The 23,390-nt window shown below is 40.0% G+C and overlaps 1 protein-coding gene across 1 annotated transcript in view; it reads left to right on the top strand.

Moving 5' to 3' along the window:
- Window positions 1–4,091: 4,091 nt before the first annotated feature.
- LOC122813777 (endonuclease domain-containing 1 protein-like) overlaps window positions 4,092–23,390 on the top strand; it is a 55,279-nt gene continuing 35,980 nt past the window's right edge. The window contains exon 1 of the mRNA XM_044086277.1: window positions 4,092–4,458. Coding sequence (XP_043942212.1) covers window positions 4,147–4,458 — 312 coding nt within the window. The 5' untranslated portion in view covers window positions 4,092–4,146. The remainder of the gene's footprint in view (window positions 4,459–23,390) is intronic.

Below are 23,390 nucleotides of genomic sequence, written 5' to 3'. Positions count from 1 at the left end.
AAATAGGGTTATACTCTATCCCAGTTTTCCCAGTTTTAGTTCATGATTTTTCTTTGCATCTGTTTTGAAGACTTATTAAACCTCAATACCAAAATGCCATTTAGAGGAGGTATACCGATGTACAAAGATATTTAATTTTAAAACATTCTCACAACTACTTCATTGCATTTGGTGTGAATGGAGTGCCTTTGCCAGTTAGTATCTCCTTGAAAGTTCTAGCTCTAGAGACTAGAAACACTTATCCTTCCATATATCTTTAGCTGATGCTCTCTTCAAAGGTTCTCTGAATTGGGTGGTATAATCAACTGTTACTATTACTTTCATTATGGGTCCTGTGTCCATCATTAGAATTTCAAAATGGGTCTCAAAAAAGTACAGCAACACTAGTAGACACCTAAATCCTGGGTGAGTAGTAGTCTTCTGAAATTCAGGACAAGAGAAACTATAATTTTGTAGCCACAACTATTCCACGCCAGTATAATTTTTCTTCTAAACTGGCCTTGCTCTTCTCTATATACCCAATTTTTCCCCTAAGATGTTACTTTGGGACATCATTCACATAATATTTATAAATGGTTGTGGCACCAATATTATCTCTATTTCTGTCCATCCAATAGAACAAGTCATTAGCCAATTCAAAATAGAGATAAGTGCTGGTTATACTTTCTAGGTCCTCTGATATCCCTTGTATGCTTTTACTAGTCCTGGCTCAGTCCTGGGACCTCTCTTGTTTGGTATATATTTCTCGGAGGTACAGGCCAACACGGAAGGACTGTGGCTAACCAAGTTCGCAGATGACTGCAAACTGGGCGCCATAATCGACTCTCCAGCCAACACAAGCATCCTCCAAAAGGGCCTCATAGAAACAGACAACTGGTGCCAGAGCCATAGCCTCAAGCTAAACGCCAAAAAGTGTATAGTCATCCCTTTGGCAAAACAAAGTGCCACAAATTACCACATAGGTGGTAATCCATTAAGTACAGAAGAAGTAATTAGGGACCTGGGAAGTTGATAGCAATCTCTCATTTGACAACCACGTGGCCAAAGTGGTTAGAAAAACATTTTATAGCCCACCTAATCATGAAGGGATTCACATCTAGATTAGGGGAGGTCATCGTGCCTCTTTACTCATCCCTCATCAGGCTCATAATCGAGTACAATGCCCCTTTTGGGATGTACCTTACCAAACACCTGCAGCAACTGGAAAGACCCCAAAAGTACATCACCAAGAGGATCAAAGGGCTCAAACAGATGCCATATGCTGCCCGGTTAAAGAAACTCCAGCTCTACTCAGTGGCATACCGCCTGCTCAGAGGTGACCTGTGCCTGACGTAAGGCCATGTCCAACCCAGAATTAAGGGACATGCTGCACCTCAAAAATCCAAATCCCATCGAGCCACGCAGAGACTTGAACCTCAGCACTGAAATAAATAGGACATGCTGGAGGGACAGATTCATAACCCAGAGGCTCCCTTCACTCTGGAATAAAATCCCAGTCCAGGTTAGGCAGAGTCCCTCATTGATTCTCTTCAAGAGGAGTCTTGATGAGTGGATGGGAGATCATAGGTTTACCCCGGGTATCACTTCTGTGTCACTGTTAGACAGAGGCACAGTATACTAACCTCGAAAAAGGGCATAGCAAAATTAATTTAAAATGGGTGGCGAAAGCCAAACATACTCTCGCTAGGCTTATAAATGCCCTAGGGCAGATAGCCTAGTATGAACCTATGAACCTATGAACTAGTCTGTCATAGTGTAGGGTTCTCCCAGTGAAGTTTTTTTTAAGACAATTTTTTTAGGTTAAGATACTTGTTTACATGTTGGAGTCACTTATTTTCTTTGGATTTTATTGCAGATATGCTTTTCATTCTGCTCCAGAGTGTGGCACATAATAAGATTTTTTTACACACTCTGTAATTAATACTTACTAAGTAATTAGAAGCATGAAACTGAAATTAAACAAATTGTCCAGAATATCTGATATTAATGATATACGTTTAGATTCAGACAAGTGTATTCATTATCTTTCATAAAGTCGAAGCAAACATATGTATTTTTGTAAAAACTTTAGACAATTTACTGAATGGAATACTTTGTCTCTCATTGGTTAGCATAGCATTATCTGCTCTCACATGCCTTTAACAAATGAAATTGGTACAGCTTTGCTGGAATTGCATTCTCCTTTCATGACAGTCCAGAGAGATTTGAATATTTAGGCATCATAGATCATCAGTCTGATTCCTGGATAGTATATCCACAGAGGTAAAACAAGGAATCAGTCCAAAAATAGCTCACATTTCTCACCCTCACACTCAGACACATTCATTCTCTCTGTCTCTCACATTCTCTCTCTCTCTCTACCTCTCTCTTTGTGTTTCTCTTCTTCAGTATTTCTCTGCAGAGTAGCTCTGGTTGCAAATTCCTTCCTATTCTTCTCAAGGAACACCCTACTTTACAGATCTTTTATTGCAGAGAATTAGCTACCTGCCATTATGAGTCGAATGTATCTAATGTCTGTGTATGGCATACAAGGCATCCTCCATCCCGATACTGACGGATTTGCTTTACATCAGCAAGTCAGATGACATCAGAAACACTCAGTCTAGGGATCCAAACCTTTTCTAAAACATCAACAGAAGGGTTTGGAGGGACAGGTATATCTTGCAGAAGATACCGCTGCTCTAGAATACACTGCCCATCCACATTAAAGCTTATCCCTTTCCATATTCAAGCATAACTAGGATCTATGAATAGGAAATAGAAAATTTATCCCAGGACTGCCCCCATACTACCAATGGACAGAGGCAGCTCCTAAGTACATTACCCCATGCATGGATCCCTTCAAATTATCTATGGTATAATCCCAGTTGTTATCATTATAAATAATACAATATTATCAACAATAGGATAGGTAATGCCAATCTCTTAAGCAGATGGGATAGGTTAATTCAAGCACAAAAAAGGGAAACTAGCTAGGCTTAAGATGACCAGCAAGGGCAGGTAGCCTAGTACTTACCTAAGAACCTATGAACCTATGTAGATTCATATACAAGCTCATTTGCAAATTCTACCTTACCCTGGCCTGATCCTGTTAACCCTTTCTTGTTTCTGTCATTCTAGGAGTTCGGAAAAAAATAACTTAAGCTGGTTATGTCGAACATAATGAGTATCCTTTTCCCAAACACATGCTAGATAGATAGATAGATAGATAGATAGATAGATAGATAGATAGATAGATAGATAGATAGATAGATAGATAGATAGATAGATAGATAGATAGATAGATAGATAGATAGAGATAACTATATTTAAATAAGAGTATCTAGTAATTATTACATGAAATACCCTATAGTAATGGTTTAAAGACTGTGTTTCAGGTGGAGTGGCAGAGCCATGAACCCAAGACAAAGTTTTCTTATCTTACAATGCAAGATATTTCATGTATTAAACAATTTAGACCCCCACACATGCCATATATCCATTTTACATTTTTGTCTTGTCTTCACTTCATCCTGTGCTGCTTTTGGAAATTTTCCTAGCTTCCATGCTCACCCAGCCATGGCTCCCCAAGTGGCTCATTTTTAGATACACCCTCATGTGTCCCCATAACAGGTGTATGTCTTGACTCCTCTTGAAGTCAACCATGCATTAACTCAACATTTTAGTCCTGAAGAGTGAGGGATCCTAAGGAATGTTGCAGACAAGGAGCTGGGAGTCATCCTTCGGTTGGTCACTCATGTCACACTAGATGTGGAAGTGGCTAGTGGAATGATGCCAGAGCAATGTCAAGTAAAATAACTATTATAAAAGTTAATATTTAGATGTAAAGAACATTAAGCAAAGTGTATTAATGTTATCAGCTTTATGTTTGCCTGTCAAGCATAAACTGAAACACAGTCATATATTTTTGTTCCTACACTAAATGTCATTATCACATACTGAAAAAAATTAAAGAAGTACTTCTCTGAGAACTGGTTACAGGGTTTTACTTAAAATGACTGAACAGATATGCAAACTATTTGGTTACGCTTACTTAAAGGCATAGTGGCATTCTTTCACTGACACATTAACTGCATACTTCCTTTAGCATTACATAATTCAAACTATATTTGCTTCCCTTTGTGCTGATATTTACTAGCTGTAAACATGAAATGCATGCTGATCATACTGACAGCAACAGCCATTTCTTTTGCAACTGGCAAAGGAGAAGTCCTAGGTAAGAATGAGACATTTGCTTCTCACATATGCTCTAAATTCTTTTACAGACAAAATGAGCCAATGGGACTATCTCAACAAAACTCAGCTCGTATCTGCCAGATGTATGACTACAATGGGGTCATTTCACCATACTTTGCCAGTTTATATGACAGGGACAGAAGAATGCCTTTATACTCTGCATATGTATTTAAGACAGTCGGTAAGGGGAAGCGTCCGAAGAAATGGATGATTGAACCACAGGTAAGAGAGTTCTACTTAAGATGCAGAATAATAGCTTACAGCTTCTTGTCAAAACCAAATTATACAAAGTGTAACTCTTACTTTCACAGGAATGCTCATTAGTTGTATGTAAGCAAAAATAATGTCAGGTTTACATTTTCTTCCTAGCGACTGTTCATAACATTTTACAAAGTTCTATCATGTTTCCTGTATGAATGCAAAGTATGCAAAAGACTCATTAAGATCTTTTCATATGTGTGTATATGTGTGCTGTGAGTGTGTGTGTGTGTGTGTGTGTGTGTGTGTGTGTGTGTGTGTGTGTGTGTGTGTGTGTGTGTGTGCGTGTGTTAGTACTGAATTGCTAAAAATGGTAAAAATGGTTTATTGGAAATGTAACTTAACCTAAACAGTTCTTTAGGACACAAATCCCCTAAGCATCTGTAGTTCTATATTAAGGCATAGGTATGATGTCACATAACCAAGATTCTTTTGAAAACTTTATTTATTATGAAAAAAAACTATGGCTAATTGGATCTCTTCAGATGTGTGTTGATATGTGCTACATGAATCATATATTAGAGTCTTCCCTTGTTTTATGGTCCCTTATGATAAATATCCCTATAATACTAATTGATTTATATTGTTGTGTGACCTAACTGCTCCGTGCTCAGATGACCAAAGATTGTTAGTAGAGCTGGCACGTACTTCAGATTCTGCAATCATTTTGTGAACTAAGTTGCTGAATATATTGTATCTGTTTTAACTCTGCGCATTCTGGTCCTGGGTCATGGCTGAGAAGAACCTTTAGACCTAACTAATGAACTAACAAAACAAACAAGCAAACAAACAAACAAACAAAAAATACATAAATAAATGCACAGGCTTTCATACTTAAGACCTGATACTATACAGCAAATATTTTGTTCTGATTTTGTTTAGTCATTTGGTAGTTACATACATAAGCTGCTCAGAGCTTACTTTCCAGCCATTACCTGAGCCAAGAAGCATGCACAAAGTATAATTCTAATATCCTGTAGTATAGAAAGAAAACTGCCAAATTATGCATTGGGGCATATTGTTTATTAAACTGTTTTAATGCACACCAAAGCAACAATGCACTCCTCAGATTTTTGAGGGCAAATAGGATGATACTGAGTACAGGCAAGACAGTTGTCATGCGGCAAATGGGGGAAATGACAAGAAGCTGAAACTGAGAAGGGAAATAATGGAACTGACCTGAGGGGGGTGGTTAAGGAGAAGGGTAATCTAAATGAGGAGGTCAAAGCTGTAATCAGAAGACCTACAGCCAACTGAGTGGTGTAGTGCATGACAGAAAAATGCCATAGAAGCTAAAATGTAAGGTGTAAAAATGGTCCAGAAGCCTGGACAATGAAAGCGGAGCAGTTCAGGAAGATAGAGATTAGGAAAATGAAGTGTATGAGTTTGATGGTTGAGTGCAAACTGTGGGATAGACAAAGAAATTATGACATCAGAGCAGAAGCCAAAGTAGCACCAATTGCAGAAAAAGTGGAAGAGAGCAGACTACAGTGCTTCAGGTACATATGTAGGCAAGTAGAAGACAATTATTTGAAGATTTGAGAGAGACAGGATGAAGTCAAGGGGAAACAAGGATGTCTAGCAAAGAGATGAATGGATTCATAGGTTCATTTATTTATTTATTTGACATTTGTTGACTGGTTTAGTCCGACTGAGCCGAAGCCCTTTTTCAGCAGAGGCCTGGGGAGAAAAGCTCCACATTTACATAGATCAAGTACAGACATGTATTAAAACAAGTATAAAAACAAGCACAGTTACATCAGAAATAAAAAGTGGGGTAATATAATATGTAGTAACTGATTAACAAACCTGGACAGCATATACATTTCAAACAGCATGCAAAGGTTTCTACTAGACTAACAACCACCAGTGTCTTTGCAAGCCTAGATGTGCAACCTAGTCCAGTTTGCACCCAAGATTCTTGGACACCTATATGGTGGGGTATGTTGGTAAGGAAGCAGCTAAGGGTTATAGGGAGGTGAGGTATGTTAGTTGGGGATTAATTTTCTAACAGTCGACCTTTGTCCATCAGAGACATGGAGGCCAGAACAGGGGTGAATTTACAATTCCCCATCCAATAATCAAGGTTTCACTTGAATAGAGTCAAGGATGAAGTCTGCTTATGTAAGATAGGGAGGGTATTCCATAGAGCAGGGATCCTTTGGGACACATATCTGTCCTCCAACATGTTCTGTTTATATTGTAGGCAAAGTTCTGGTCCTTTGATCTATCTGATACTGTTTGTTTTTCAGATGTGCAAGAGATCCATCAGAGCTGGATCTAAGGATGCCTGATATGCTAGACTTAGATCACCTTTTAATAACCTGTAGGAGACTGAGTACAGAGATTGGTTCTTAAGCTGATATGTGTAGATCCAGGTATTCATACCCTGGATTCACCTGGTAAGGAACCTTTGAGGGTATTCCAACTGAAGCAACAGCCTGGTTAGCTACATGCCAAAGGGGACATTGTATTCAATGATGACTGAGCAGACTGATACTATAACTTCCTTGGACACGGCTAACATACCCTTGCTTATGAGTTGGGCTACATAGTATGATTTTCTTACTATCTTGGCTATGTGATGGTGCTACATATGCTCCCATATTAACTATCAGGCCAACTCTTATGGTGTTTTATTGATGTAGTACTTAGCTTGAGTGGATGATGTTAAAAGGGCACTATAATGCATTTCTTCACATTGAGTTTTAATGGCACCAGTTATTTGTTTATGTTGGATCCTCTTGTAGGATGTTGGCATCATGGAAGGAATCTATGATAGCTCTCAAGTTACAGTCATCTAAAAACTTGATGAGATAGATGCCTTTGACATTAGCCCTGACTTCCGAGAAGTGAATGCCACACAGAAATCACCCCAATATATAGCCCTGGGGTACTCCGCTGGTGCCCAGTCTCCTGGCGGAAATGGTCTCACTGAACATGACATCTTGGGTCCTATTGGTGAGTGAGCCAGCTGTCCAGTGACTTAAGTATGAATCAATGCCTATTTCTGAGAATTTGTCAACAATACCTGAGTTGGGTGGTGTACTGAATGACTTGGCTGGGTCAGTGTAGGTGGAATACACCATTTTCCCCTCATCTATAGCCATGGTGACCCCATTGAAGAAGTCTACCAGGTGGAGTAGACAAGCTAAACTGGGATGGGTCCAATGTCTGTAGGCTACCAGTGCACTTGATCATTTCCATGATAATTTGTTCCATGGTTTTACGTATCAGACTTGTCAAACTGATGGCCCTTTAGTTACTGAGGTCAGTTGATGGTTCACCCTTATGAAGAGGGATGGGTGTTGCAGCCCTCCATTCACCTGGCTCGTAGCGTCTTTTGAGGCTGTAGTTGAAGAGTGCTTCAAGTGGTCCTGCAAGGTCATGCTTTAGGCTATTAAGGAGCCAATCATAGACATTGTTGGGGCCCACTGAAACAGTGTTTTTGGCCTTAGCAAGCACCACCAGGATCTGCTTCCTGTTCATAGTCAGGGGGATACTCTTGATGAGATTTCACTGGGTGGAGGGGGCAGGAGTGGAATTGAAGATGCAGCCAAATGTATCAGCAAGCAAATTTGCTATGTTCTCTTGGTCAGTGAAGGTGATGACATTAGTTCTGCACGCTGCTGAGTATTACATTTAAGGTTCCTAATGTAGTTGAAAAATGCCTTGTGATTGCCTTTAGCCTGGAAGGCCATCCTGATCTCATAATTGTCACTGTTGCATTTTATTAGACCTTCTAGTTTCTTATTTAGTTGAATCAGAGAGCTATTGTCTCTATGAGAATTCCTCTTTCTGATTTTGGCCATAACCTTTTTTCCTTCTGTTATATACCTATTAAGGTAAGGATTCCACCATAGGTTCATAGGTTCATAGGATGATACTAGGCTATTGGCCCAAAGGGCCTTATAAGCCTAACCAAGAATTTCAACCATGTTCCCACAAATTCAGCAGCTGTTTTCCCTGTCCAGCAGGAACACAGGTGGAATTCCAGGGGTATATTTTCTGTTTCCTATCCAGTCATCCAGGCTCCTCTTAAAGAGGGTTAATGAGGTACTCTGCTTGACATGGAGAGGAAGTCTATTCCACAGATGGGGGAGTCATTGGGACACAAATCTATCCTACCAACAAGTTATATTAATGTCACAGACCAGGATGAGACCAGGCGTGTGGGTTGTGTGAGTGGAATTTGACTTACAGATATGCAGCACCTCCATCAAGTCTGAGTCTGAGACGGCCTTATATGCCAAACACAGGTCACCTCTGAGCAGTCTGTATAAGATTGAGTAGAGGGACAGGGCTTTTAGCCTATTTGTATTGGGTAGGTGCTTGAGACCCTGAATTTTTCTGGTCAGGAACCTCTGTGGTCTCTCCAACTACTGCATGTGCTTGGCAAGGTACATGACAAAGGAAACATTGTACTTGATAATGGGACTGATAAGTGAGGAGTACAAGGATGTTATTACCTCCTTGTTCCTGGATGAAATACCCTTACTTATGAAGTGGGCCATGTAGACAGCCTTCTGTACAATGGAGGCAACATGGTGGTCAAAGTCAGGTTGCTATTAAACTGGGTGCCCACGTCTCTCACAACTTATTGCGTGCTTAGTACATTGTTATATATGTGATAATTAGTGGGGACACCATTTATCCACAAAGGGGACAATGATGCATTTCTTGGTGTTCAGTTTGAGGCCATGCTTCTGGCACCAGTCATTAGTTTGGTTAAAGCCCTCTTGGAGGATGTTCACATCACTAGGATAATTTATGACAGTGCCCAGCTTGTAGTCATCTGCAAACTTGGTCAGCCACAGACCACTGTTTTTTTCTTGCACCTCAGAAATGTATATCCCAAACAGTAGAGGCCCCAAAACTGATCCTTGGGGTATGCCGCTTTTTACAGGTCTACTACTAGAGGTGGCTTCCCCTATTTTGACTGAGTAGGTTCTATCATTGGGCCAGTTAACTACCCATCTGGTAACATATTGGTTGATGCCTAGCTGGGAGAGTTAATCTATTATGCGCAAGTGGGGAATAGTGTTGAAGGCTTTGGCTAGTTCAAGGTAGGCGGTGTGCACTGTCTTGTCCTCATTAATGGCTTTGGTGATTGTTTTGAAGAAGGTGACCAAGTTTAACAGGCATGATCTCCCTTTGACAAAGTCAAACTGTGTGGGATCAAGTGCCTGGAGGTTGCCAGTGTCCTTGTTTATAAGGTCATTGATAATGCCTTCCATGGTCTTGCAGATCAGGCTAGTTAGGCTGATGGGCCTATAATTGCCTGGGTTGGTGGATGCTCTATCTTTGTGCAGAGGGCTGACAGTGGCTGTCCTCCATTCTGCTGGGATGGAGCCAGTGTACAGGCTTTGGTTGAATATGGTGCCTAGTGGTGCTGAGAGCTCTTGCCTGAGTTCATGTAGGACACAGCCAGGGATGTTTTTGGGGTCCCATGGAGGCTGTATTTTTTTTGCCTTTGAGAGGGCATTAATAACCTGCTCCCTTGTGATGAGGGGAGGGGGCAAGTGCTGTGGATGTCCTGGTTTATTGACAGTGGGAAAGGGGGGTGAAGTTGTTACTGAACTTGTCTGCCAGCAGGTTGGCTACATCTATGGCATTTCAGAGCAGATGTGAGAGTTACCTTTGAGATTGTGGATGTATGCAAAGAAGGTGTTGTGATTGTCCTTAGTGGATGTGGCCAATTTGGACTAGAAGTTATCCTTAGAGGATTTCACCAGTGACCTTATTTGCTTGTTCAGTCAAAGGAGAAATTGCTTCCAACTTGGCACCTGCTCCTTTTTGGTCCAGGACAGCAATTATTTACATTTATTATAGAGTCTGTTTATTGCTGCTGTCCACCAAACAGGATTACTCTTCCTTGAGGAAGATGGTTTGGTCTTATCAGGTATTGCTGAGTCCATGCAGCTATATAGGTTCTCATATAGTTTTTTGGTGTAAGCTTGGACATTAGTGCTTGATTCAACTGAAAGGACAGTGGCTGTGAAGCTGCTTATACTTGCTTTCAGGAGGTTGTAGTCAGCTTTAGAAAGGTTTTTTTGTTTGACCCTGGCAAGGGAAGGGGAGTCAGGGGAGATGGTAACTTTGAAAGTGATTGCTTTATGGTTGGATCTTACCAAGGAGGATGACACTGTAGGGGTGCTACAGTGGATACTCATGTTGGTTAGTACCAGGTTCAGGATATTTTCACCTCTTGTGGGGGTGTGAACCAGCTGATCCAATGCATCATCATTGATGAAGTCGAAGAATCTCTGGACATTCATGGTTGAGTTAGAATAGGTCTTCCACTCTATGGTTGGGTAGTTAAAGTCACCCAGGATCAAGGTAGAGGGTTGAATCTTGATGGATTCAAGTAAGTCCAGATAGGTGGCGTGGACTTCCTGAGTCATGGTTGCTGGTCTGTAGCTAGCTATGATTTGAACAGGTGTTTTGTCAATAGTTAACTGCACCTGGAGTGTTTCCTCTGCATCATACTGTTTGACCAGCCTGGAGGTGTGTATGTCTTTGATAAATATTGAAACTCCAACTTCTTTGGCTCTGTAGCCCTGATTATGGGGTCTGAAAGTATGGCAGGACAAGTAACCTGGTAAGGCTGGGGTGCTCTCCGCAGCTTTGAACCAGGTTTCAGTGAATGCACAAATGTCAGCATCTTCCAGGGTGAGGAATGCTTGCAGTGGGTGCAATTTCATGTTAAGGCTCCTAGCTTTTAGCAGCATGACCTTTAAATTTAATTTAGAAGAATTTTCCACATTGGTAATTTTGTCCTCATGACTTTGCCTAAAAAAGGCACTATGGGGGAGGTAAGATCCTTTGCCAGAAGCCTGTAGCCCAAGGGAGACAGATGAAGGCCATCTCTGGCAAAGCATCATGGTCTGTCAATCATGTCCTCCAAGGCTGTCAGGTACTGGATCCCCTTGCAGTGACACCAGACACTAAGCCAATTTTTAAAGTCAATCATTTACTGTTTTTACTGAGGCATCATTCTGGGTGATGGCAGGATGCTGCTTAGGGCTTGGGACAAACCTTCCTGGGACACAAATTCAGCAAGCTCAATCATGTCTCTATTCATATAGTCCAGAGAGGTATGTCTCAAGTCATTCACACCAACATGGACTATGACAGAGTCATAAAAGTACCTGTTGTTGAGAGACTTAAGTGTGTAAATGATATGGTAGATTCTAGCACCTGACAAGCAACATACTGTGACATTCCCCTTGTCTAGCCTGGTGAGGGGCACACCTGTGTGTCTCACGATAGAGTCTCTTATGAATAGTATGTTGGGTTTGTGGCTGGGTGTTAGAGGCTGTGAGACACAGGCATGTGTACTATGTGTGGTGTTTGGTGCGATGGGTTGTGATGTGCATGTGTGCTTTTGCCTTGGAGGTCTCTTTTGTTTAGGTGTGTTTTTGTTGAGAACCTCCATATATGTAGGAATGTACTGCACAGGTGTGGGTCATGTTAGAGATGTGGTGTTTGTGGTGTTTGTGCAGACAACCTTCTCAGTGCCAGATGTACTGGCTTGTGATTGACACAGCAAGGATTCTAGGTTATTAATGTAATTGCATCTCTCACATATTGGGTTCCTAGGTGGTAGAAGAAGAGGGTTGTCCGTGTACATGAGGCAGTTGCTACACTGTCTTAGGATGTACATATCAACCAGACTAGCAGGAGAAACCACAGGAAATTGTCTGTCCATGATTTTCAGAATCTGTGGAAGAGAGATAAAAGATGGTAGAGTGGGTACTATCAGAATAGAGTACCTATAGGTGTGAGTAGGGCTGGATAACATCACAGTAGTTGCAAGGGAGGGCGTCAGTTTCACAGGAGTGTTGGTAAGGGAAAATATGCAACTGAAATACCTTGCAATGGGTTAAAACAGCATAGTGGCAGTCCGCAATGATCAAACAAGCACAAAACCATGCAAACACAGGATATAAATATCAAAAAAGATGGAAGAATCTAGAAGCTCGAATTACTACCCAATTCTGCTAGCCCTTACTCTTTCAACCAATCACTTGTGCTAAAGAAGGTCAGGCAACTGTTTTACTCTCACTAACAGCAAAGACAAGACACTACCAGTAGAAGATGGCTGCCAGACATACCGAACTGAACAAGCAAAACAACCAGTGGGGGTTGTTTTTGGTGTTAGGTCCAGGTTTACTTCTGGTAGATATTGCAGTCTTAATGCAGCCATTTACATGCTTGTACTTTGTTTCTGTGAATAATTCTGCATAAGTAGCTCATTTCTTGGGGTTTGAGGAGCCATATATGTTGTCAAACTGTCACTTAACAGGATGTAGTTTTCTTTAGAATACATAGTTCCTAACTGTTACAGGTTTGGTTGGGTTTTCTGGTTGATTTTTCTTTTGAGAGAGACTGATTTGTGGTCCAACCTCACTAATGAGGATGAGGCACATGGGAGGGTGTTGCAATAATCTCCCATGTCAATGAATAGTAGGTCTGATATATCTGATCTTCTGGTTGGAGTGTGCACTATCTGGTCCAGTGTGTTTATGTTGAGAAAGTTCAATAAAATGTGTGCCTCAGAGTTAGAGGCAGTGTACATTTCCCAGTCTATACAGGGATATTTAAAGTCTCCCATGAATAGGGTCTCGGTTATATGGTGGATGCCTCTAGTAGGCCTAACTAAAAGTACTGAGGTTTGTGGCTCATAGAGGTGCCCTATAGCTGACCAGGACATGGTAAGAAAACTTGTCAATGGAGACTTGGTTGAGGATGAACTTCAGAGCAACATCCTGTTTAGTCAACCTGGAGTTGTATTTGTTGCTAATGTGGATCAAGAGACCTCACCTTTAGCCATTGTCTGATGCTGCTTTTGGTCTAAATATGTTGAAGGCACAGTAGTCTTGCACTGCTGGAGTACTTTCTGTGACTTTACACCAAGGTTCAGTAACTACATAGATGTCTACATTCTTGTGAGGAGAGCTTGGAGGACGTGCAGTTTTTTGTTTAGGTTCTAAGCATTGAGCAGTAACATATTAAAGCCACTTTGCATTTTTTTTGCTAACTTTGTAGTTTTATTTTGACACTGCCTAAAAAAAGCTCTTAAGGGTTGATAAAGTTTTAGCCAGTATCTGAAAGCCCAGGGGGAACAGGTGCAGATCATCTTCGGCAAAGCAACATGGTCTGTAAACCATGTGATCCCATGCTGACAGTCTAAAAAACAAAACAAAAAAAACAAACAAAAAAAATGTCAGCACCCACAGAGGCTGCAGCTTTGTTAGCTCTTCAGGGAGAAATGCTTATTCCTGCTTCCTTTGCACAAAAAAAAAAAATGAAATGAAAAAAATCACTTTCCAGACATTCTGATGTGGACATAATACCAGAAGGAAATTACTGGAAGTTAAATGGATTATTAGAACAAGCTGCTGGCTTGAATCTCTGTTGTCTGCAGAGTACTCTGGGCCTATATCCCTTGCAGAAATCCTAGATCACTGCATTTCAAATGGGAATGTCATCAGAGCTCTGAAACTTCACAGGGATGTTTCTGGAATATCCCAGAGCAGCTACAAAAGAAAAAGATGTGAAAGGACTAGAAACAGAGGCTGCAGAGGCAGAGCTGCTGCTAAACTGAAGAGAACCCCCAGAGGCCTGCATTACCTTCAGTATTACTTGCAAATGTCTGCTCACTATATAATAAGATGGACTATCTGAGAATGGAGCTCACAAAAAATAAGGTGAGAGACACGTGTTTGTTCATTTTCTCTAAATTTGGCTGCATAGTAACATTAGTGACAATGCTGTGAACCTTGATGGGCTATCTCTTTTTAGAGCAGATAGCTGCAAAGCACAGAGTGGTAAAGCTAAATGTGGTGGTGTATGCCTCTATGTTAATAACAGATGGTGCAAAGACTGTTCCGAAGATGTAGAAATATTGACACTAAAATGCAGACCTTTCTATGTACCAAGGGAAATCAGTGTGTGTTATATGTCACAGCAGTATACATCCCCCAAGTGCTAACACCACTGAAGCTCAAAATAAACTCCATAATATTATATGTCAGCTACAAAGCAGAAACACAGAATTTGCATACGTGACAGTGGGTGATTTCAATAGAGCTAAGCTTAAGAAGGTGCTACCACATTTCTAGTAATATGTGGATTTCTCTACCAGAGGGGACAATACCTTAGACAAAGCCTACTGCAATATTAAAGGAGCCTTTAAAGCTTTGAAGCACCCCAACATAAGCAGCTCTGATCACACTGTCATCCTGTTTCTGCCTACCTATAAGATGGCTTTGAACAGAGAAAAAACGAAAACTAAACAGATCAGAGTCTGGCAGAAGGGTTCCATGGATTGCCTTCAGGACTGTTTCAATACCACCTGCTAGGAGGTCTTCAAAGAATTGGCTATGCACAACCTCCACTTACACATAGACATCTATACTGAATCAGTTCTTGCTTACATAAATAAATGCGTGGTGGATGTAACTACCATGAAAGCGATCAATGTAAGAGCTAATCAGAAGCCCTGGCTCACCAGGACTTTCTATGAGCTATTGAGGGAAAGAAACACAGCCTTCAAGGTAAATAACAAAGAAAGGTTAAAGGTGGCCAGGTCAAATCTGAAAAAGACATCAAAGAGGCAAAGAGGGAGTATGGAAGGAAAATTCAGATCTGCTTCCAAGACATGAGGGACACGAGAAACCTATGGCAGGGAATAAATCAGCTCACAGACTATAAGACCAAATCACCCCAATGTGATGACAGCTTGGAATTTCTAAATGATCTGAACTCCTTCTTTGTCAGGTTTGAGGTGAAGAACATCACCGTACCTTCTTAAACAAATACTGACAAAGAGGAGACAGTGTTCACCTTAAACTCCAAGGAGGTGAGACTTCAGCTTAAGAAGGTGAATCCTAGAAAGGCTGCTGGACCAGACAACATACCTGGCAAAGTGTTGAAGGGGTGTGTTGATCAGTTATCTGGTACTGACAGACATCTTCAACTCATCCCTTGCTATGGAGAAAGTTCCCTCATGTTTCAAAGAAACAGGTATTGTCCCACTTCTGAAGAAACCCAACCCTACCTGCCTCAATGACTTCAGATTGGTTGCCTTAACCTCAAATATCATGTAGTGCTTTGAGAGGATTGTGAAGAAACATCTATCTGCAAGTCTACCTAAGTCCTTCGATCCACTCCAGTTTGCATACCAGGCAAATAGATCAACTGCAGATTCTGTATCAGTCTCAGTGCACCTTGCATTAAAACACCTAGAGGGTAAGGACAACTACATAATGATGCTGTACATCGACTTCAGTTCTGCGTTCAACACTGTGATACTAATGCAACTGGTGGATAAGCTCATGAAACTTTGGATAAACAAGCACCAATGTAAATGGACTCTTGACTTTCTGATTGGTAGACCCTAGTGGACATGCACTGGAAACAACACCTCTCAATGCATAGTCCTGAATACTGGTGTTTCCCAAGGTTGTGTGCTCAGCCCCTTGCTCTTCACCATCTTCACCCATGACTGTACTGCAAAACATAAGTCAAACCATATTATAAAATTCGCTGACGATACCACAGTCATGGGTCTCATTAGTGGTGGGAATGAACATTACTACAGGGATGAGGTGAACACTTTGATTGTCTGGTGTGACAGGAACAATAAGGACCTGAATGCTAATAAGACCAAAGAAATGATTATGGACTTCAGGAGAAAGGTAACAATTCACCAACCACTCACTCTCAAAGGGGAGGTAGTACAGAAAGTTATAAAAAACAAGTTCCTGGCCCTTCATATCTCTAATGACCTCTCCTGGGCTGCTAATACAAATCATAATAGTAAAGAAGGCTCAGCAGAGGCTTCACCTCATGTGAAAGCTCCAAAAGGTCAGGCTCCCACTGTCTGCTCTTATCCCTTTTTACAGGGGATCTATCAAGACCATCTTCACTAGCAACTTCTAAGCATGGTTTAGCAACTGCACAGTTTCTGAGAAGAATAAACTACAGAGGGTGATGTGGGTGGATGAGAAAATCTTGGGCACAAACCTCTCTTTTATTCAGGAAATTTTCTTTACTAGAACAAGAAAGAGAACATATAAAATACTTGTTGATTTGACCCATCTGGCCCACAAGTGGTTCTCACAACTTGCGTCTGGAAGGAGGAAATACAGCTTCCACTGTAGGACTACCAGATTCAGGAACAGTTTGTATCCTACATCTCTGAGACTTATTAATTTTTATTTATTTATTTATTTTACATTTGTTGACCAGGCTAGTCCAACTGGATATATATCCGTTTACAGTAGAGGCCCGGGGAGAAAAGCTCCAGTACAGGCAAAACAAACAATGCTATATCACACAACATTATTTTGAAAAAAAATATATAAAGGTAAAAAAAGAGAATTGCAAAATAAAATCTAAATACTTATAAGATAAGTTCCACAAATTAAAAATAGGCATACTTTTAAGAAGTAACTCTCAACAATAGAAAGTGTAAGTTAGGAGCTCAGAAGGGGGGATGGGTAGCAAAATTAGATGTGAGGCGACATACTTTCAGTCGGGATTAGTACAAGGACATAGCCATTGAGTTTTAAGATGTTCTTTGATATGTTTTTTGAACAGAGAGGTAGAGTCTTGATTAGTTATTTCTTGAGGGAGTTGATTCCAGTGTTTACCTATGGAATTTGAAAGTAACGCATCCCCAGCTTTATTGTATGATTTAGTTGAGGATACTAGGAGTTTATTTGCAGAGCGAAGTGTGGCTAGATTTTTATAAGGAGAAATCAGTTTTGCCAGGCTCGGAGTATTATCAGGGAAGTGAAGGGTCTTATGAATGACAAGTAATTGTTGGTAGAGTAGGTGGTTGTTTAGCTCTAGCCAATTTAGTTGTTTGAGGTGAAGACAATGGTGAGTTCTGAGGGGAGTAGCAGTAATGAATCTGGCTATACTATTATAACAGGTAGAGAGTTTGGTAATGTTATTTTTAGATAAGGTAGTATGTATAGCTGAGGCATAAAAAAGGGTGGAGATCAGGTGGGTCTGTGCAATGTTTTTTCTGGCTGCTGGGGTAAGGAAGGGTTTAATTCTGTAAAGTGTCCCAATTTTTTTATTAACAGCTTTAATAGTAGTGTTAATATGGTCATCAAAGTTGAGATGGTTGTCAATGGTTACACCTAATAGTTGAGTGTTTTTATCAGGGTTAATAGAGGTAGAATTATTTGAGGAGATAGTGAAGAATGGTGTAGGAGATTTATTAGTAGGAGTAAAAAGAAGAAGCTAAGTTTTTTTGGGGTTAAGGAGGAGGCAGTGTTGCATAAACCATTTTTCAACGTTTTGGAAAGCTGTTTGGGTGATGGACTGGAGGGAGGAAACATTTTTAGCAGTGCAGATCAAAGTCGAGTCATCTGCATATTGGATGCAGGTAGCTTGTGGCACATTCAAATAAAGGTCATTGATAAATAATGAGAAAAGAAGGGGTCCTAAGATTGATCCTTGTGGAACACCAACATTTACTGGAAGTAAGCACGATAGGTTGTTCCCCCAGAGCACTGTTTGTTGCCTGTTTATGAGATAGCTTCTAAACCATTGTAGAGATTGTGAGCTGAGAGAGAAGAGGTTGAGTTTCTCAAGAAGTATATTATGGTTAACCATATCAAAAGCTTTTGATAGGTCTATGAATAGTGCTGAGGAGAAACGATTATTATTTCGATTATTATTTATGGAGTCAGAGAAGGAAAGGAGGGCAGTGGTAGTGCTGTGGAAAGGTCTGAATCCGTGTTGACAGTCAGCTAGAAGTTTGTTTTGAAGAAGGTAGTTAAGAAATTGTTTGTGTACGCATCTTTCCATTATCTTAGCTAATGGGGACAGTAAGGCAATAGGGTGAAAGTTGGAGAGCTCAGAAGAAGAGCCCTCTTTATGTAGAGGAATTATATGAGATATTTTCCAAATGGTGGGGATGTTTCCTTCAGAGATAGTCCTATTAATCAAAATAGATACAGGGAGATAAATAGCTTTTGCAGCTATTTGTAAGTATTCAGATGGGAGCTGGTCAGCAGATGGGGTACAAGGTTTGAGTTTGATGAGAAGCTTATAAATAATGGATGAAGAGACAGGTAGAATTTGAAAGGCTTTAGATGAGACTGGAGAGGTATTTTGTGGGGATGCAGTAGGTGTGGGTAATGAATTAGCTAGGGTTAGAATGGCTTCTGTAAAGTACTTATTAAAGGCATCTGGGATCTGAGAAGCACTGTTGAGGTTAAAGCCAGAAGGGAAGGGAGTAGGTGAATGTCCTGGTTTAAGAAGTTTATTAACACCTGACCAGAATTTTGAGGGTATTTTGACTAGTTTTTGTAGATGAAGATAAAATTCCTTTTGTCTCTAAGAGTATCTTTCTTGGTGGCATTTCTTAATTGTTTGAAAAGGAGGTGATCAGATGGACATTTGGTAGCTCTCCATTTAGCCCAGATTTTATTTCTAAGGATCATTTTTTCTTTTGTTTGCTTTGTTAGCCATGGGGCAGTCTTGGCTCTTATCCTAGTAGAGCGTAATGGAGCATGATAATCAAGAATTTGTAGAAAGTTTTTGTTAAAATAGGTCACTGCTTCATTAAGTTCAAGGTGTGTCAAAGGCGACCAGACACATGCCTGCAATTCAGCAAGAAAGTTATCTGGGTTGAAAAATCTTTTTCAACGGCATGTTCTTAGTTTATGAGTATTAGGATTATTTAATTTTTGTCTGAAGACATATGTAAGTATATGATCACTAATACTGTCAGGAAGGGTTCCTGGAGTATAGCTGTTGGGGGGGGGTGATTAATAAGGATCCAGTCCAAAATTGTCTCTTTATTATTTGGTTTATGGATTCTAGTTGGAGTTGTTATTAATTGCGAGAAACCATAGAGATTAATATGGTTAGTAGGCTGCTGGGATGAACAGGTTTTCCAGTCAATGTTGAAATCACCAAGTATTATGGTTTCTTGGGGTAGTTGGTTTGAAAGGGAACTAAGTAAGTCTTCTAGAGTTTGAATATTATTACCAGGGGGGAGGTACATGCAAATTAGATAGATAGCTTTATTGTTGTTAATCTGAAGTTTGGTTGATAAAATTTCAGCTTTGTTACCTGTTAATGGAAGTTCATTATAAAGGGTAACTTGTAGATTAGATTTATAGATGATGGCTATACCGCCACCTTTCTTCTTCATGCGGTCATATCTAAGTATGTTATAGCCAGGAGGGGTAATTTCCTGGTCTTGAGTAGAGGGTTTTAACCAAGTTTCTGTTAGACATAATATATCAAATGCGTGCAAGTGAAGGAGTGCATGGAGGTGGTGAATTTTGTTGTTGACGCTTCTAATGTTAAGGTGAGCTATTAGAAGGGAATTGGCTGCTTTGGTACATGAAGAATGAAGAGGTGAAGGATTAATATTTGGATTATATTCATTCATGATAGAGGGACTGGGATTAGGATGAACATCACCATGTAAGAGGAGGTGGTGATGGGAAAAAGATAGTAATTTGAGAATTTTAAGTGAGATATTAAGAATTTTTTTATTAAAGCAGAAGGTCATGTGAGATATCCTATGGTATTTTGGCAGTAGATAGTTGGAAGAACAGGTAATGTTACTATGATTAAGGGTGCTGAAGAAAGAGGAAGGTAGAGTTTGTTGCAGATGAAGGTTTTGTTCATATAAAGTGTTAATTTCAAAAGAGGTGGTGTAGTAAGATAAAGAAAGAGAGGCTGTAGCAGTAGAAAAGAGAAGGATATGTAAGAAAAAAGCTTTAAGTGATGGTGACATGGTAGTGAATAGTTGAAAAGATAGTGTAACTTGTAAAAGATGTTCAGATTAAAAACAAGTAGATCAGTATTAGTTTGTGTAGTAGGATGTGAGGGAGATGTATTAGATCAGTATTAGTTTGTGTAGTAGGGTTTAAGGGAGATAAGTAATTGAAAGTTAAGGTAGGAGATAGTTAGATCTAGTCCAATAAGACGTAAATGCTAGATAGGTAGTAAGTGAAATTTAAAGTAGGGCAAGGTATGACAAAATAATAGAAGAGGAGGATGCGAGAGACAATGTTAAATAGAAGTTGAAAGGAGATATGAATAAGATAGTTTTAGAGTTGGAGGTCAGAGATGGGTGGATAAGATTGAGGGGAGGGAAGAAAGAGAGGTATGAGTTAAGGGGAGAGGTCTAGTTTGATGGCTGGTGATAGGTTAGTTAATATGGACACCAACCATAATACCTGATACATTGAAGCCTCTTTTTTTCAATTAATCCTGCTGCTCTGAGCAATTACCATGAACTTTGCTATTATGCAATGTGATGGCTATACTGACTAACATTTAAAGTTAACAAGTGCAATATGGTAACTAAACAGCTGCTATTCACTAGTCTCTATTTATTCTCTATATTAACAGTGTAGGGGTTTGGTGGTGGGTATTTATTTATTATTATCACTGGATAATATAACAGTGTAGGGGTTTGGTGGTGGGTATTTATTTATTATTATCACTGTATAATATAACAGTGTAGGGGTTTGGTGGTGAGTATTTATTTATTATTATCACTGGATAATATAACAGTGTAGGGGTTTGGTGGTGGGTATTTATTTATTATTATCACTGGATAATATAACAGTGTAGGGGTTTGGTGGTGGGTATTTATTTATTATTATCACTGGATAATATAACAGTGTAGGGGTTTGGTGGTGGGTATTTATTTATTATTATCACTGGATAATATAACAGTGTAGGGGTTTGGTGGTGGGTATTTATTTATTATTATCACTGGATAATATAACAGTGTAGGGGTTTGGTGTTGGGTATTTATTTATTATTATCACTGGATAATATAACAGTGTAGGGGTTTGGTGGTGGGTATTTATTTATTATTATCACTGGATAATATAACAGTGTAGGGGTTTGGTGGTGGGTATTTATTTATTATTATCACTGGATAATATAACAGTGTAGGGGTTTGGTGGTGGGTATTTATTTATTATTATCACTAGATAATATAACAGTGTAGGGGTTTGGTGGTGGGTATTTATTATTATCACTGGATAATGGGTATTGAATGTGTTTATGTAATGTGAACTACCTCTTGCATGTCATACGTGTTGTTATTTTCTTTCTTATGTTATTCTTTGATACCGCTGTATCTATGTTATTTGTACTGCCTTTCTCTCATGAGCTGACATTTGTAATTTCATTTAGGCTGCATTTGTGTGGTCCTGAATGACAATAAAGTTTCTTTGAATCTTTGAATCTTGGAATGACATCAGAAACTAAGCCAGTTAGTAAAATCAAGCATTTTCCGTTCATACTGTGGCATCATCCTCGATGAAGGTAGAATGCTGCTCAGTGCAAGGCTCATACCTGTCAGAGTCACATATTCAGAGAGATCCATAATGCTTCTTTTTGTATAGTCCCGAGAGATACTTCTGAGGTAATTTACACCCCCATAGGTTATGAGAGAATCTGACTGGCACCTGTGATGCTGAGACTTGAGTGTGTGCATGATATTGCAGATCCTAGCTCCAGATATGCAATTAACTGTTTTACTTTCCTTTTTCATCCTGGTGAGAGGGGCATCTGTGTTTCATACAATAGAATCCTCTATGGCAAGAGTACTAGGTAAAGTGTTTGATTGCCTTATGGGCTTTTATTTTGGGGATCATTGGGTGTAAGCTTATGTGTTGTGTTAGGTGTTGCTTTTGGTGTGTGATTGCTGCACACAGGTGCTGCCATTTGATGACTTAGGAGATCTTTGAGGCGTGGGAAGGTTACTTTTATGTACGTCAACATAAGAATGTTTATGTGTGCGGTGATCGATATGAATGAAGGATGTGTTCTTGACACCCTTGTTTTCCAGTAATATTTTTGCCTTCATGGGGGTTATGTATGTACATCTCTCGCATACCGTGCTACTTTCATTAAGGATTCAAAGGTTGTCTGAGCATATGAGACAACTGGTACATAATCTCAGGATGGCCGTATCTATGCAGCTGGCCACAGAGATATTAGGAAATTGCATACCCATGTTGTCAGAACCTGTATTAGTGTTCATAGGTTTATTGGTTCATAGGTGTTTACTAGGCTAATGACCACAATGATCTTTTAAGCCTAGCTTTGCATCCCCAATCTCTGACAAGTTATTGTACCCTTGATAAGCATAAACAAGGGCTTGGGAGATGAACCTTCAATGGGCTGCCTATATCCATTAGAGACATAGATGCTATACCAGGGATGAATGTCCTGTTTCCCATCTAGTTGCCCAAATTACACTTGAACTGGTTTAGGGAGGCATTCTGCTTCACATGGATGGAGAGCGTGTTCCAGAGAATGGGGTAGTCTCTTGGATAAATACCTGTCTCTCCAGTGGGTCCTATCTATATGAGAGGCAAGTTGTAAGTCTTCAGAATGGTTAATACCAGTGCTGTTTGTTTTTTGGATATGTAGGAGGTCCATCAAAGTGGGGTCTGACAGTGCCTTGTATGTCAAACATAGATTGCCCCTCAACAGCCTGTTGGAAGCAGAATACAGTGATAGGGCCTTCAGGTGGTCTGCATAGGACATGTTACTTATGCCCGGTATTGTTTTAGTGAGGAACCTCTGTGGATGTTCCGATTTTTGGATATGTCTGGTTAGGTATATACCAAAGGCAGCATTGTACTCAATGACAGGTCTGATGAATGACGAATACAGTGGAACAATGACTTCCTTGGACCTAGATGCCATACATTTGTTTACAAGTTGAACAACACAGAATGATTTCCTCACTACCGTAGACGTGATGGCCAAAGGCTAGATTACTGTCTGTGTGTGTCCCCAAGTCTCTGACTTCTGGGTCAACTCTTAGGGGTGTGCTCTGAATATAATAGTTTGCATTGGTGGATAACTTCCTGAAGAAT

This window comes from Protopterus annectens, chromosome 1.part1, assembly GCF_019279795.1.
Source record: "Protopterus annectens isolate FY-2018-M chromosome 1.part1, PAN1.0, whole genome shotgun sequence".
NCBI classification, from domain to species: domain Eukaryota; kingdom Metazoa; phylum Chordata; order Ceratodontiformes; family Protopteridae; genus Protopterus; species Protopterus annectens.
Note: the sequence above shows the minus strand (reverse complement) of the source record. Positions and strands in the feature narration are given on the sequence as shown.